The 14,917-nt window shown below is 37.6% G+C and overlaps 1 protein-coding gene across 1 annotated transcript in view; it reads left to right on the forward strand.

The window, feature by feature from the left end:
- The window catches only part of LOC117484307 (transient receptor potential cation channel subfamily V member 1-like), a 50,820-nt gene continuing 35,903 nt past the window's right edge, over positions 1 to 14,917 (forward strand). The window contains exons 1-3 of the mRNA XM_034132783.1: positions 1 to 245; positions 642 to 796; positions 1,171 to 1,323. Coding sequence (XP_033988674.1) covers positions 79 to 245; positions 642 to 796; positions 1,171 to 1,323 — 475 coding nt within the window. The 5' untranslated portion in view covers positions 1 to 78. The remainder of the gene's footprint in view (positions 246 to 641; positions 797 to 1,170; positions 1,324 to 14,917) is intronic.

Genomic DNA, 14,917 nt, shown 5'->3' on the forward strand with positions numbered 1-14,917 from the left:
CACTACACTGTGGAGCTGCTGCTCATATGATGAGCTGCCTGAAGAAGCCATAGCAGTGAAAACAGGATCAGGACTCAAATGATTACCATAAAGATGAGCGATGGACAGCCAGCGGACACAGCAGAGCCAAACACCAGCCCGGAGGAGCAGGAGGAGGGGGGGGGCAACAGTCTGGACTGGCTCCTGAAAACAAACAGCTCAGAGAGGATTCCTGCTCCTATGGACACCAACGTCTCCATAACTAGGTAACCAAGCCTTCTGGGATATACCTCTGATTTGTGTCTCGCAGGTGATACACATGGCCTTCATTTGTAAAGGACACACACTGACTACAGGAGGTTTCAGCACAGAAATCACTTGCTGCTCAGAGAAGCTTTACTAATGTTGGGAGTATGTCAGACTGTAGGGACTGAAGGATCAGGTTACATGCAGGCGTATTTCAGGTGAACGAGCTCAGCTTGTTTATGTTGGGTTTTTGAAAATAAACCAAATCCTTTCCCAAAGAAATGTGTAATTAAAGTGTTTTTACACACTGTTTTAAAAGATACTAAAATACTGTTCACATTTTTGATTTTATTGTTGTAAATATTGAGCTGCATTAGGCCTTGATTTAATGACTTGTAATATGTTGTACATTTCAGACAGAGTACTCCAGGTATTGACAGCTTCTACAGTAAAGCCTTCAGCAGGGAGAAAGTGTTTGAAGCAGCCTCCACAGGAAACACCTCTCAGCTGGGCGGGCTGCTCGACTACCTGAGAGTTCATGATAAGAAGCTCACGAGCCCAGAATTCACAGGCACGTAGGAAAGAAGCATTTTGATGTGATGCATTTATTTCTGTGTCCTGCTGTTATCTATAACCATTTTAGTTTCAACCCATATGGTCATGTTTACTCCAATGGATTTCAGTCATGCAAAGTATGGATAGATGCTGCATTAAAGGCTAGTTGAAGTGAAGCTCTTATGCACATGAAATAACTTGTAAATATAATAGTAAACCCCAAAAAGCCTGATAGGAATTGTGTTGCTTGATCTATAAATCTCTGTGTCTACAAAGAACAACCTGTGGTTTGCCAAAGTCGAATGAGTGATTATTACAGTACTTATTTATGTGTTAATATGAATTTCAGAAAATATCGTCACCGTTTGGTTATTGGTGTGCAACTTTCAGATGAGACAAATGGGAAAACGGCGCTGCTGAAGGCTCTGCTGAACCTGAAAGATGGCAGGAATGACACAGTGGAAGTCCTCCTGGACATAGCTGAGAAAACTTCAGATTTAGAAAATCTAATCAACGCATCGTACAAAGACCCGTGCTACAATGGTAGGTGGAAAAAGCTTTTAATGCGTGATTTTAAGAGCTGATGGTCTGAAGTATAGACACTGTCTGTCACAAGTTTGGTCCTTTGATGCAAAGTTGGGATTTTTGAAGCCAGAATGTATATTCTCCATGTGCCTGAACTTTGGAGAGCCCTGTGGTGAAATACACATGCTGTACATATGAAAGTGTCATTATGAACCTGGATAGAGCTGAACAGAAGTCAACAATAGGGCTTGTATAAAGAGATGCAGCAGTACACATGAGTAGTAATAATGATCCCGCTTCCATCACATTAGTATGCATAAAAAAGTGACAGGTCACACCTACTACTACTTATGCTATTGACCTCCTTTGTTCGAGGTGTTATAACATGCCGGTGCGATATCACACCTGCCTGTTATATCCTTATCACGTACAGGTGCGATATCCCCCCTGTCTCCCCCCTGTCTAGCGCTGCCCCCCTCCCCCCTCCACACCCCCTCTCCTTCTCCCCCCTCCTGTCCGGTCAACATGTCCGTTACAGTTTAAATCTTCCGGACAAAATTAGAAAAGTGCCGGTCAAAGGTCTTCTATGTTATTTATTGAGCTTTGAAACAAATTGATATGATTCGATATTAAACAAACTAATTATAGTAGATTAATTAACTATTCAAACGTGTACAGTAATTTACAATAACACGGGTGTGGAGGAAACTTCTGTGTAGTAATGCATGGAGTCACCGACTCAGGAAGGAGACACGGTGAGAGTTGGAGCTTTGATGTCGAACACTGATGGGTTTATTCAGAGTATTCGGCCGGAGGATTCACATCACAAATCAAAGAGTCAGAGGTTCTGACCACACGGTAGAGTTGCCACGTCAATTCTGAAGAACCTCTCTCTATGCTAGACCTTTTAACTGGTTCACAGAGAGAAATCAACATCTCTGAAGGAGTAGACTAAACACTGAATTTGTGTCCGACACTCATGGCCTCAAGGATTTCACATCCTAGAGCCCACAAACACCGATAAAGAAGTGCCTCAGTGTTCCCACAACAATTACCCTTCGTGCCAGTCAAGTTGACCGGTCACACACTGGTGACAACAACACATATGGCACCAAGGCCTTTCCTTAAAGGAGATAACACGTCACAGAGCAAAAGGTTAGATATCTAGAAGAATTATTCCTTAACAGTTCCTCTCTTTTTATCATTTTTGATAACCTTAAAACATTAGTCTAATAATTCTGGTCAATACTTAAATCAATAGGCGTCTTCAGATTCGAGTGTGGTCTCACCTTACATTCAATTACATCACAAAGTAGAATAAGATTGAAACATTCAATCACAATGATTGATACAGGCAATCATAATAGGAACAATTATCTCTCATCAGTGTTTGGAGCATCTTTTGTCAATAAGTACAATAATAAACACACATAAAACACAGATACATAATAGCAAAATATTTGTTTTAAACTAATATCTTTTATTATTTAAACCATTATTAATGTCATTTATCAAACTATAAAATCAAAACCAGCAGCAGCTTAAAGATTTGCTTTAAGGCAATCACTAGTCAAAAGCATTTAAAACTTAGGATCATAAGAGATCCAGCTAAGGCATAAACTTCACAGTGGTGATTTAATCAATCTGTAATCTGCAAAATTGCAGTGTCTTCAATTTTAGGATTACTTTACGTTTACTTAATTACGCTTTAGCCAAGAGTAAGGCACTTAGTCTTAGTAAAATCAATACATTCATTTTAGTCAAGTACATTGTTCAAAATCTGAAAAGGAAAAGTTAGGCAAATATTCAAAGACTTTTGTAAAAACCTGGAAAGGAAAGATTAAACATTCTTAAAACTTTAATTCATACATTTGTAAATGCTACAACTGATCTGTACCAAATTAAGTCTATCAATTATTCTTATTAGCCATACTTACCTGAACATCTACCTATAGTACTTGGAAAGGGTTCTTCTGTGTTTATCTAATGTTGAATATAGAATATCAATTTCTTTAAATTATACTTCTCTAATTTGAGGATCAAATATGCTACATAATTGTTATATCAATTATTATAAATATTTGTTTTGGGCCAAAACTGAAATTAATCCAGTACTTGAAACACCATTTTAGGTCTGTCTGTGCATGGACAATACATTACAGAGTAGTGTTGTTAAGCCTGATTGCTGGATGATTAAGGATATTAACATTATCTGTTATAATATTAGAAATACCTTATTATTCAATACTTTATAATCTGAAAATATTTATTTATTAATTTTGTTTAGTGTGAAAGTGTAATCTGATTTTACAAAATATATTTATCACCACTATTTAACACATGTCTGGTCATTGGAAATATAAAAAACAATCATTAATTGTACATCTTTAAACATCTGGTCATTCAATTCAAAGTTCATCTTTGTACGAGAGCTGGAAGAACATGTCCGTCAGGCTTCCTGACTCGTTCTCCTCCTCCCTTTATGACACCGAGTGTCTGGTGTGTAAAGGCATCCTGATACTGTAGATTAGCACTGAGGTGCTGATTGGCTCAAACTCTTCTTCATCAGAGCGCCATATTTCAACCCCCCAATTGCTCTGCTTTTGTGTGGCTCATTCAGTGAGCACTGTAGCTGACCCCCCAGTGAGACGGAGGCTCATCTGCCGGTATTCCTTCTGCTATCTGCTTGAGTACAACTACGTATTCCTGATGCATCCAGGTGTCCCCCCCGTGATGGGAGAGGTTAGGAAGACATCAAACTCCTCCAAGACACATGGAACATTGTATTATAGAAGCCTCTGAAACCCTCGCTCGTCCTGCAGGGTTGTCTGCTAGAGCCCACCGAGCAGAAAGATGAAGAGAAGAACCCCCTCTTATCAGAAAGGTGAAGAGAAGCATCCCATCTCGAACGACTTCGTGCTTCCTTGCACGTGGCTGGGGGTGCTCTCTGCACCCGGAGAGTGTGACCCACTAGCTGTCCTAGTTATTGGGTTAACACTTGATAGGGATGTTTTTCTGAGTGAAGACAACTCAAAGTAATGGATTAGCACATTATCATTTAATTACAAAAATAGGCCCCTCAGAATTATTTGGGAGCCTTCCTGACACATGCACATTATCATTTTGAAGGTTTGTGTTAGTCATTGAACATGCAAGAATCATATACTCATCAGTCCATAGCAGAGAAATGTTATTGTAAGTTAAAGGTGAGCTAGTCCCTGTGGATATAACCCCTTCTCAATGATTCTAAATGTATATTAATTCACCATTTACCTTTTGATAAAATATTAGTTTATCAGAAATATTTAGTTTCTTCCATAAAACATAGGTTTGAGAAATAAATTACCCAATATAAAATCAATTACTCAATATAATTGACTCTTCCCTCCCTTTTCTTACATATGAAATAATAACTTAGGAGTCTATTTAAACATGGTATAGTTTATAATCTATTAATCGAGAAGACTCAGTATCACCTGTGTGCAGCTTACAAAAACCATTGTGATAAACATATATTATGCAGGAAATTGATACATTTGTTGAAAAACAAAGCATATCTGATTTGGGAGGAAAAGTTTCATCCCTTTAACATCTGAGTTATTACTGAAGGCATAGCATGAATGATATTGGGTGTCTGAGGGTGTCATTACTGAGAAATGTCAAACAAAATCAAAACCTTACATTTGAAAACAGGTTTGCATTCCTCCACTTAAGGAGACGTTATCATTGGAAACAATAAAAGCTAATTGTTTTGATGTAGAATCTATACATTGAATCGTTAGAGCAGAACAGAATGGTTGTATTGTAGCCTGAGTTTTGTGCAGCCTTTAGTTTTACCAGGTGGAAACATTGTCTATATAATGTGAATACATGTAGAACTAGACATTAAGAGACCCCTGACATTAGGCCTATTTGAAACAATAGTAGGGGCTTTTACCAGCTCGCCAACTTACAGGCATCCTCTGCATAGCAGTATGAATAGCCTTAAAAACAACCCACTCTGCGGTAACGAGAGTCATGTATCTGAACCAAATGCCCTAAGTGAAGCCGTTAGTCTCATCTGACTGACCCAAGGGTTGGTGCTGGTGTGACAGGGAGGCTTCCAAGTGTTCATAGCAGATGTCATGCTTTCAGTTCATGGCTCAGTGGGGGGGAGCAGACCCATGTGAGACAGTATCAACGGCTGTAATGTTCAGTTTGAGGAGTGTCATTCTCTCTGGGAGCAGGAAATGGTGGCCATTCTCGGACCAGACCATTAATGTCATGTAGAGCAGCCATAGCATCTCTGTGACTGCACTCAGCCGGACTGCAGCAGGGCAGAACTGGGTGACTTTTAGTGAAGCCGTCCAAGGCCATAGACAAAATGGAACCACGTACTAACAAAAGGGACACAAGGTCATCAATGTCTCTCTTTACCTTTAGCCTAATTGTAAAACAAATTAGTGGAATAAATGTGGAACACTAATCCATCATCATGTGACATTTAGAGTTAATTTAAATAATTACTTATGGGTTGAAGTCAAATTAACATTAACATTAGAACTAAAGTCAGTCAAAATTGGACTTGCACGGATCAGAATCTAATCAATACACCATTTTCCCAGCTCTGTAATGAAAAAGATATCAAGATTAGGTACATTACAGGAGTGTTAAAACATCCAAACATGCACACTTATCTTATTCTAGTAGAGATTAGAGGACAGGTCTAATGTTGTGAACAAAATGATCAAGTCAAGTTATTTTATTTATTTTATCTTATGTACCACATTTAATTTAATAATTAATCTTAAATTACTAATAACTTTAAAGAAGGCAACAATTTACAATGTGGATAAGGTGAATACTTATCCAAAGTGTGTGGGTGTGTGTGGGTGTGTGAACAGCTTGTCTGCCCAAGGTTAAAACATTTGGGACAGCAGTGAGAATGTTATGAGAAACAATTTGTTGCTTCGACTGAACTCGAAAGAAGCTAGACTGGAACATTTTAAATAAATCAAAACACTTGTACATTAATTAAATACATTTGACATTTAGCTTGAGCTGGGTTCAATACTTTCTTTATGGTATTTAAATTGGGCTCAAGTAGAACCTTTACATGGATTTGGCTTGCAACACAAAGTGATACCGATCTCTGTCTGTTATGATTTGAAAGTCTCATGATTTAAAGTGTAGGGCTGTGAAGGAGAGGCCCTTGGAAAACAACATCTATTTTTTTTAACTGTAATTACTTATTGTAAAGAGATTGCAACATTATACTTTTTAAAGAATTGCTCAATTCATTTAACACATTATGCACACTGTAATGAAAACGTCAACAAATATATTGATCCTGGCTTATCCAGCGACCTTTACTCTTTTGTTCATAAGCTCGGTTTCAGAAAACTTGTCAGTAGTTTAACAACTATTATAATTTTAGTAATGTCTATGGAGACCAATTGGTTGATACGAGAAATCATTTGAAGCAGTTTAATAAAGAATGTTAAACTATATTTAAAACTGTAATTAAACTTCAACTTATATTAATTATCTGAATCCAGTGGCCAGTTGGAATAGATAATCAACAAAGTTTCCATTTTGCAGCAACAGCGCAAAAGGTTTCAACAATAATTTGTATTATGTCTGAGTCAAGTTCTGTCTTATCAGCTTTGTTTCGGAATGTGTTCAATACATTACGTTTTTTTTTCATTATTACCATACAATACATAGATTTAAGAATAAATGAAACAAATAATACAATATTGACCTAAAACAGCAGACAGATTTTGCCACCCTGACCTCCTCAGGCAGGTTTTTTTACGACCAGCAGTGATGCCTCTGAGGGTCTCAGGGTGCAGGACGGGGCATAGGGTTTATAAAAGGTCACAAACATATCTTAACATACCAGCAATACAATTTAAGAATGTATTCTTAAAAGTAATATAATCTTATTTTCTTCTTACACCTACAGCGCACACCCTGAACAGTGTGCTTCTTGTTTACATGTTCCTCTGCACACTCAGATGCAGGACATAAAAACACTCTTTTTAGTCCGGATTAAAGAGGTTTCAGAGGGGGTAGGGATATGATCTCTCCCCAATGGGGAACCCAGTGGGGCACCTTGACTCGCGCACCCACCCTTGTATACAAGTCCTAGATCGGTGCCTGAAGACCGTCCAAGAGCAATAACTAGCTTATCCTCTTGCGACCCCACTATCCCTGCTCTAGTGGTGCTATGCCCCCCCGATCTGGAGCACATAGACTTTTTTCCTCTATCCTTTCTATCCGAAACCACACAGTTAACTGTAGTCCTACTCGACCAGCCTACACACCTCCCATCATGTTCATCCCAACGATGAAACACAGTTTTGCTCTACACTTGCATACCACTGCCCACCCATGATCAATTAGCCTATAATTTTATGTATGCACCCCGGACCGACACCAGCTCCTCCAGCAATGTAGGGAGCCTGTCGCATCAGGTAATGCACGCACCTCGCACCGGCCAGCACGTCGTAAACGGCCACAAGCCACGAGAGTGCTTTTAAACAGTCTCGTTTTTAATAGAGACGGCGGTGGTGTGAGTTAAAGTTATAGACAAAAGCTGTGATTTTCTCCCTCTGAGTTCACTTCACCAGCTCATGCAGATACGGGGAGGTATTTTACACACATTCCCCGGAGCCGCAGCTGGAGCCGTGTTTTTTTTAGAGGCGCTGGGGGTAATATCTCTGGCTGCTTTAGTTAACTGCTAGTGTTGGCCGCTGAAACCCCCGGAATCTCGGCGATTTGTTCATTACAAATCTCTATTTTGATTTCACACAGAAGTTCCACTTTACTGCTGCCCTCATTAAGGTCTTTTTAAACATCTCCGCGTATGCCTGCACGGCACATACGTCCCGAGCAGCACACACAGAGGGAATCAGCCAGGACAGAGTCCCTGGATGATCCCCTGGGGTTACTAGCCCCAAATGTTCATTAACCAAACGAAACGCAGCCGCTTAGCTTCACAGATCATTTTAGGATACCGTCAATCACAGATTCTGGTAAGGCAATGTCCAAATGTAGATTTGAAATCACACTTACCAGTCTCTGAAGATCTGTTGGTATCCTGCCGACAACGCCAATTTGTGGAGGAAACTTCTGTGTAGTAATGCATGGAGTCACCGACTCAGGAAGGAGACACGGTGAGAGTTGGAGCTTTGATGTCAAACACTGATGGGTTTATTCAGAGTATTCGGCCGGAGGATTCACATCACAAATCAAAGAGTCAGAGGTTCTGACTACACGGTAGAGTTGCCACGTCAATTCTGAAGAACCTCTCTCTATGCTAGACCTTTTAACGGGTTCACAGAGAGAAATCAACATCTCTGAAGGAGTAGACTAAACACTGAGTCACCTGCGTCCGACGCTCATGGCCTCAAGGATTTCACATCCTAGAGCCCACAAACACCGATAAAGAAGTGCCTCAGTGTTCCCACAACAATTACCCTTCGTGCCAGTCAAGTTGACCGGTCACACACTGGTGACAACAACACATATGGCACCAAGGCCTTTCCTTAAAGGAGATAACACGTCACAGAGCAAAAGGTTAGATATCTTGAAGAATTATTCCTTAACAACGGGAATAATAAACAGAGCGCTCTCCCCCTCTCCTGACAACACGCCAGTATCATGCAGCTCGCGGATCCACTAATGAGTGACCCGACAGTAAAACTAAACATATCTATAACTAGTTTAGGTAGTTTGAGAGGTAATTAAAATAGCTACGTGTGATATTCTAACCTGAAGTGTGTGTTTTGTTCCGCTCACCGCTGCAGGGGATCATGCAGAGATGCGTGTCGACTCGTCAGCAGCAGCTGGTCTCTCCCGTCAGATTAGACTTTACTCGCGTTTATGTCCATATCGATCAGATCTAGCTAGTTCTAGCTAATGATATGACTACCTGCTTATTAAAAGACACCTAAACAATAAGCGTCGCTATGCAACGGGGTGAGGCCACAAAGTATAGCACAGCATTATGCATTTGTTTACATGCCCACCGGAACCCCGAGGCATTACCAACAGATCAACGCGCAATCAACCCATACAGGACATCTCTTTCTCCACATTATGTGTAGACATTATAATTGACTATTCTTGTCTGTCACATACTCTTTTGTCTGTCACATACTATTCTTGTCTGTCACATAAGTGGCGCAACTGATGCGGTATTGCGCTAAGGGGATATCATTTTGACCGGACATTCTGACCGGAGAGATTTAGATTCGCCGGTCTTCAGCATATTTTACCGGTCATAGTCCGGTAATTACCGGCTAACGGGAACTCTGGGGTGGAGACAATGAGGCTTGATTTGGATCTGATCTGGAAAAACTCTGGTAAGTACTTTTATCATTATAATATCATGTCATTATTTAATGTTGTTTTGTGTGTGTGTGTACAACAAAGTCTCTTTGAGAGGAAAATTATAATTTAAAGATCTTAATACCCCCTTATTGTTTAATTACTTCACACAACTATTAAAGAATCCCTATATGAAGTTACATGAGGCTACATTTACTGGTGTGCTTCCCTAGATGATGTAACTAGTCTAAGTGTCATGTTAGGGGGACATTACGGAACTCAGGAGTCCGCCCTTGGTGGCTTGGAGAGCGGATAAAGAGAGGTGTATTTACTGGTGTTGAGCCCTGGATGATGTAAATAGTCCAAGTGCCATGGTAGGGGGACATTACGGAACTCAGGAGTCCGCCCTTTGAGGCGTTGTTAACATTAATGCTTTTTGCTTTTGTTTTTGTTACTAAGATACTTTTTAGATACACTTTTGAAGTGAGCAACACTTTACAACTGGTAGAAAGTTAAGTACTTTGTAAGGAATTGGGTTTTCTTTAGAGCTGTTTTCAGTGAGACAATGCAGTTTCTGATCATTTTAAGTTTCAAGTTTCAAGGCTTTATGGCATATGCCCATTAGCTACAGTGTAGATATGTCAATGAAAAACATAGGTCACAGGCTCCTCCAACAGTGCAACAAATATATATATATATATATATATATATATATATATATATATATATATATACATATAGAGCACATAAAACAGATAAAATACTGCAATAGAATGTTTTGATATGACAGATTTGTGCGTAATTCTCTCACAAAGGAACTGTAAGATACACGTTTATGTATGGAAAACTTTATAACTTGGTAAAATATTCATTCATTTGTAATGAATTACTTGACTAACATACTTTTTTTAAATATATGTTTTTAGATGCTTTACTTTTGTTATTTTAACACAACATTACTTTTTTCATATTTTTCAACATACTGTGATATTTGTTTTTTCTCTCCTTTTTCCATTATATTTTTGAATATACAGACATTCAACGCAATAAGTCCTACCCCAATCAGCAAATCATCCAAAACTAAGGACCCCCACTAAGACGAACAGATTTTCTTTAAGACTGTGACTCTTAAAGGCACTTTGGGATTTAGTAAGACAATCCAGTTTTCTGGAAATAACTTAAATTATTTTTGTTTTTTCTCCGACAAAGATACTTATAGTTACACTTTAATGGATGCAAAACTTTATAACTTGGTAAAATATTCATTAATTTGTAATGAATTGAGATTCTTAAAGAATCAAACTCTAAATGGAGAGTTTGTGATTTTAACACTGTTTCGATGAAACAATGCAGTTTTGATAACTTGACTTGACTAACATTACTTTTTTAAATATATGTTTTGTTAGATGACTTTACTGATTTTTTCTTTTTTCTTCCTTGCTTTTGTTTGTGTTACTAAGATACTTTTAGATACACTTTGAAGTGTGCAACACTTTACAACTGATGGAATAGTACTTTGTAAGGAATTCGTTTTCTTGGTAGAATATAAAGTACTTTGTAAGGAATTGGGTTTCTTAACAATCCTGCTCCACCATTAAATCACTTAATCTGCTACTTCCATGCAAAGCTTTAAAACTTGTATCGTGTATTAAGTCATGTCTTGGCAAAAATGATTGTCCTGGGTGCTTTAAAACATTTCTTAGAACATTTTGATATATTCAAACACATAATGAACTGCAATGACTCTGGCTCACTGCTGCATCAAATTTATTTTACACTGTTGTGAGGACAAGACTGTGAGACTCTCAGACCCTTTGTTGTCAATCTAATTAGCCTTGATCTATAAAAAAGTCACCTACTACTTTTATTTGTCCTCTCTAAATTAGATTTAGGGTTTTTAAAATTCTGAAAAGGCGTGTTGTGAGGGGGAAAAAAACAGATGTATGTATGCGGTTTTGAATGGTGGCTGGTTGATGAAAACTGATCCAAAATAAGGGGTCAGGAATAATATGGCTTGAAATATGAGCAATCATGTTAATAGCTACAGATACGGTAAAGTACTACAACAACAACATAGGAGTGCTTATACTGCATGTTGTAAAAGCAGGACAAACAAATAAATAAAATGCTGCATTGTTTTTGAAACAAGAACCATATGCCCAAGGCATTTCTACATTTAGATGACATGTTCAGAACTCAGTACATTTGAACCAATAACTAATTTAACCATCAACATCAATTTAAGTGCACACAGCAGTGCAAACAAACAAAAAACAGGCTTGTGTGCATCAGACAACTCAAATTACTCCACTTTAACCATATTTAGAATGTCCTCATTTTAACTAAAGTAATTTAACCTAAGTGGAGCAAACCTAAGGAGTGGGGACTACAGTCAGGGACTAGCTTACTTTTTAACATTCTACTCAAAGGGCCCGTAAATATTATCTCCGCCAATATGCTATATTAAAATATCATTAAAAAAAAAAAAAAACTCATAGTATTTCATGTTGAAATTATCAAGGAAAAGCCAGTCAATGTTATGTTAACACAAACAAAAGTTCTGTTTTATATGTTGAAATATAATTTAAAAAACAACGATATAGTATTTTCAAGTCTTACTTTAGTATGGCAAATTTAAGAATAAGTCACATTAAAGTTTGTCATGATTTTCCGTAAAAAAGTCAAGTATAGTTTGTCAAAAGAATATGAAAAAATCATTTTGTAGAGTAGTATGTTGAAAATCTCAGTGTTTAACTGAACACACCTACATGTGATAACAACTCGAACAAAGGGGTAATTAGCATACAAAGGGGGGTCACTAGCATCAGTAGGGGAAAGGTGCTACGAAAATGAACTTTAAGGAGGGGGAACTTGTAAGAATTTCCAAGGTGAGAGGGAGCCTTTGATAAAAAATATGAACAGAGTTATACCGACTAATTATTTACGGCGTCCGAACGCATACCTCGTCAACCATCTGTTTACAAACTCAAAGATTATGATGGAGAAGAGATCAAGGGGACTTTTTATGAGAAAGAGTTACAAAAAGTGAAGGTAGTACTTTTTTCTGAACAGATTTTCTTTAAGACTGTGATTCTTAAAGGCATTTTCTAGTAAGACAATCCAGTTTTCTGGAAATAACTTAAATGATTTTAGTTTTTTCTCCTACAAAGATACTTATAGTTACACTTTAATGGATGCAAAACTTTATAACTTGGTAAAATATTCATTCATTTGTAATGAAATGAGTTTCTTAAAGAATCAAACTCTAAATGGAGAGTTTGTGATTTTAACACTGTTTCGATGAAACAATGCGGTTTTGATAACTTGACTTGACTAACATAAGCTTTACTTTGATTTATTTCATGTTATTTTAACACAACATTACTTTTTTCACATTTTTCAACATACTGTGATATTTGTTTTTCTCTCCTTTTTCCATTATATTTTTGAAAAACTACACAGTGATTTTTATCAAAATACAACATGCAACTAATACATTATCCAATATTACGACTTTTTGCGATATTTACAACACAATATTCTTGTACCTTTTTTTTTGTAGGGCTTCAGGATATTTGGCATGTCATGCATAAAACCGGTGTCATCTTTCCTGAAACTGACGTGCTGTCCGTTTTACAAACAAGTTATCTTTCTGCTTCTTCACCCTCTGAATTTTCCTCCCCCGTCCCTCTTCCTTCAGCCATCACAACAACAATCAAGTCAGATCTGTGAAATTAAACACCTCTTCCCAAAGCGTGACTTCCCTATTGAGGGAGTGGGGCAGTAGGGCCTAACCCGATTGGCCTAATATACTAACATGAAGAACGTATGGTATGTTTGAAAAAAGACTAACCATCTATCCAGTTCAAGCTGTCTTTAAGATGCGACATCGCGCTCTGACTTTTGACAGAGGCAACACGATTGTCTGAATGACATTCCAGAATATTTCTTCAGAAACAATTACAACGCGTTAATGAAAAGACTTTGGCTCGCCGACTTCATTACAGTGATTGACCAGAGTCTTAATGATAAAAAACATTTACACCGCTGAATGGAGGATCCAAGGCGCTTCGGAGGCTTTTCTGTACAATCTCAAAAACTGCAGACGCCTCAAGGAGAGACTTGAAAAGATCCATGCCGAGCTGGATGGAGAAGAAGAAGACTAATAACCAGCGGTTGATTGAAGCCAGGATTATTTTTTTTCTTTTTTCGATACTTTGACTTTTCTTTAAAGTAAAATTTAAAAAATGGGTAACTACTATGGAAAACAATCTGTATATATTTATCAGAATGCAGTCAATACCTGTTTAATAAGTGTGTTGTTGATGACGATTGAAAACAGAATGAGTAGTGACCCCCGTGTAAACAGAATGGCTGAAGTTTGTAAACTAGAAGACATTTTGGATATCGTTCATTCTGGCAGTACTATTCCGGGTCATTGGGAAACGATTGTAAACGAAACATTTAAAGTGGTACTGGAATCTTCATTTTCCGAAACATTCTGTAACATTACCGAAGAAATGAAACAAACACCAAAAGTGTATCATGTGCTCGCATTGTATGCTCTGTTTGTAGATGTAATGCATCTTTGTGTCAAAAACAGCATACACATGAATATTATGGCCGAAGTGCAAAAACTCCATTATAATATTTCCCTTCATCTGGGGGATTCTGTGCTGGAGAAGATCCTGGGGATGTTGCAATCAGTATAAATGTATTATTGATTCCTATGGGGTGAAAACAATAAATTGTAAATATGAAATTCTGCAAAGAAAAAAAGTGTTTTTTACATTTTAAAAAACTGTTGTCTTCAAATCATGGTATAGTATTTCCTACATATCATTTAAAAAAAAAAGTCACAGTGTAGAATGTCCGAACATTTATTTTAAAAGTACTAGTATAGTATGTTAAAAGTATCTTGAAAAAAGTCCAAGTATAGTATGTAGTTAAGAATTATATTATATAGTTTGTCTGCAATGTCAGTATAGGATCTCTAAAATGAGAGAAAGTCATAGTATAGTTTGACAAAAAGATCTTGAAAAAGTCATGACATTGTGTGTTGAAATGGTTTTGAATAAACACATCAGTATTTAAAAAAAGTAAAATTGTATCAAGTGCATCAGACAACTCAAATTACTCCATTTGAACCATATTATAAATAAGTAAAGAAGGGTCATAGTATATAGCAGGGCTGTTTTCAGTGTTTCAGTATTTCAGTGTTTTGTGTTTCAGTGTTTCAGTGTTTCAGTGTTTTGTGCTTCTGTGTTTTTGTGTGTCAGTGTTTTCAGTGTTTCAG

Source organism: Trematomus bernacchii, unplaced genomic scaffold (assembly GCF_902827165.1).
Source record: "Trematomus bernacchii unplaced genomic scaffold, fTreBer1.1, whole genome shotgun sequence".
In the NCBI taxonomy this organism is placed as follows: Eukaryota; Metazoa; Chordata; class Actinopteri; order Perciformes; family Nototheniidae; genus Trematomus; species Trematomus bernacchii.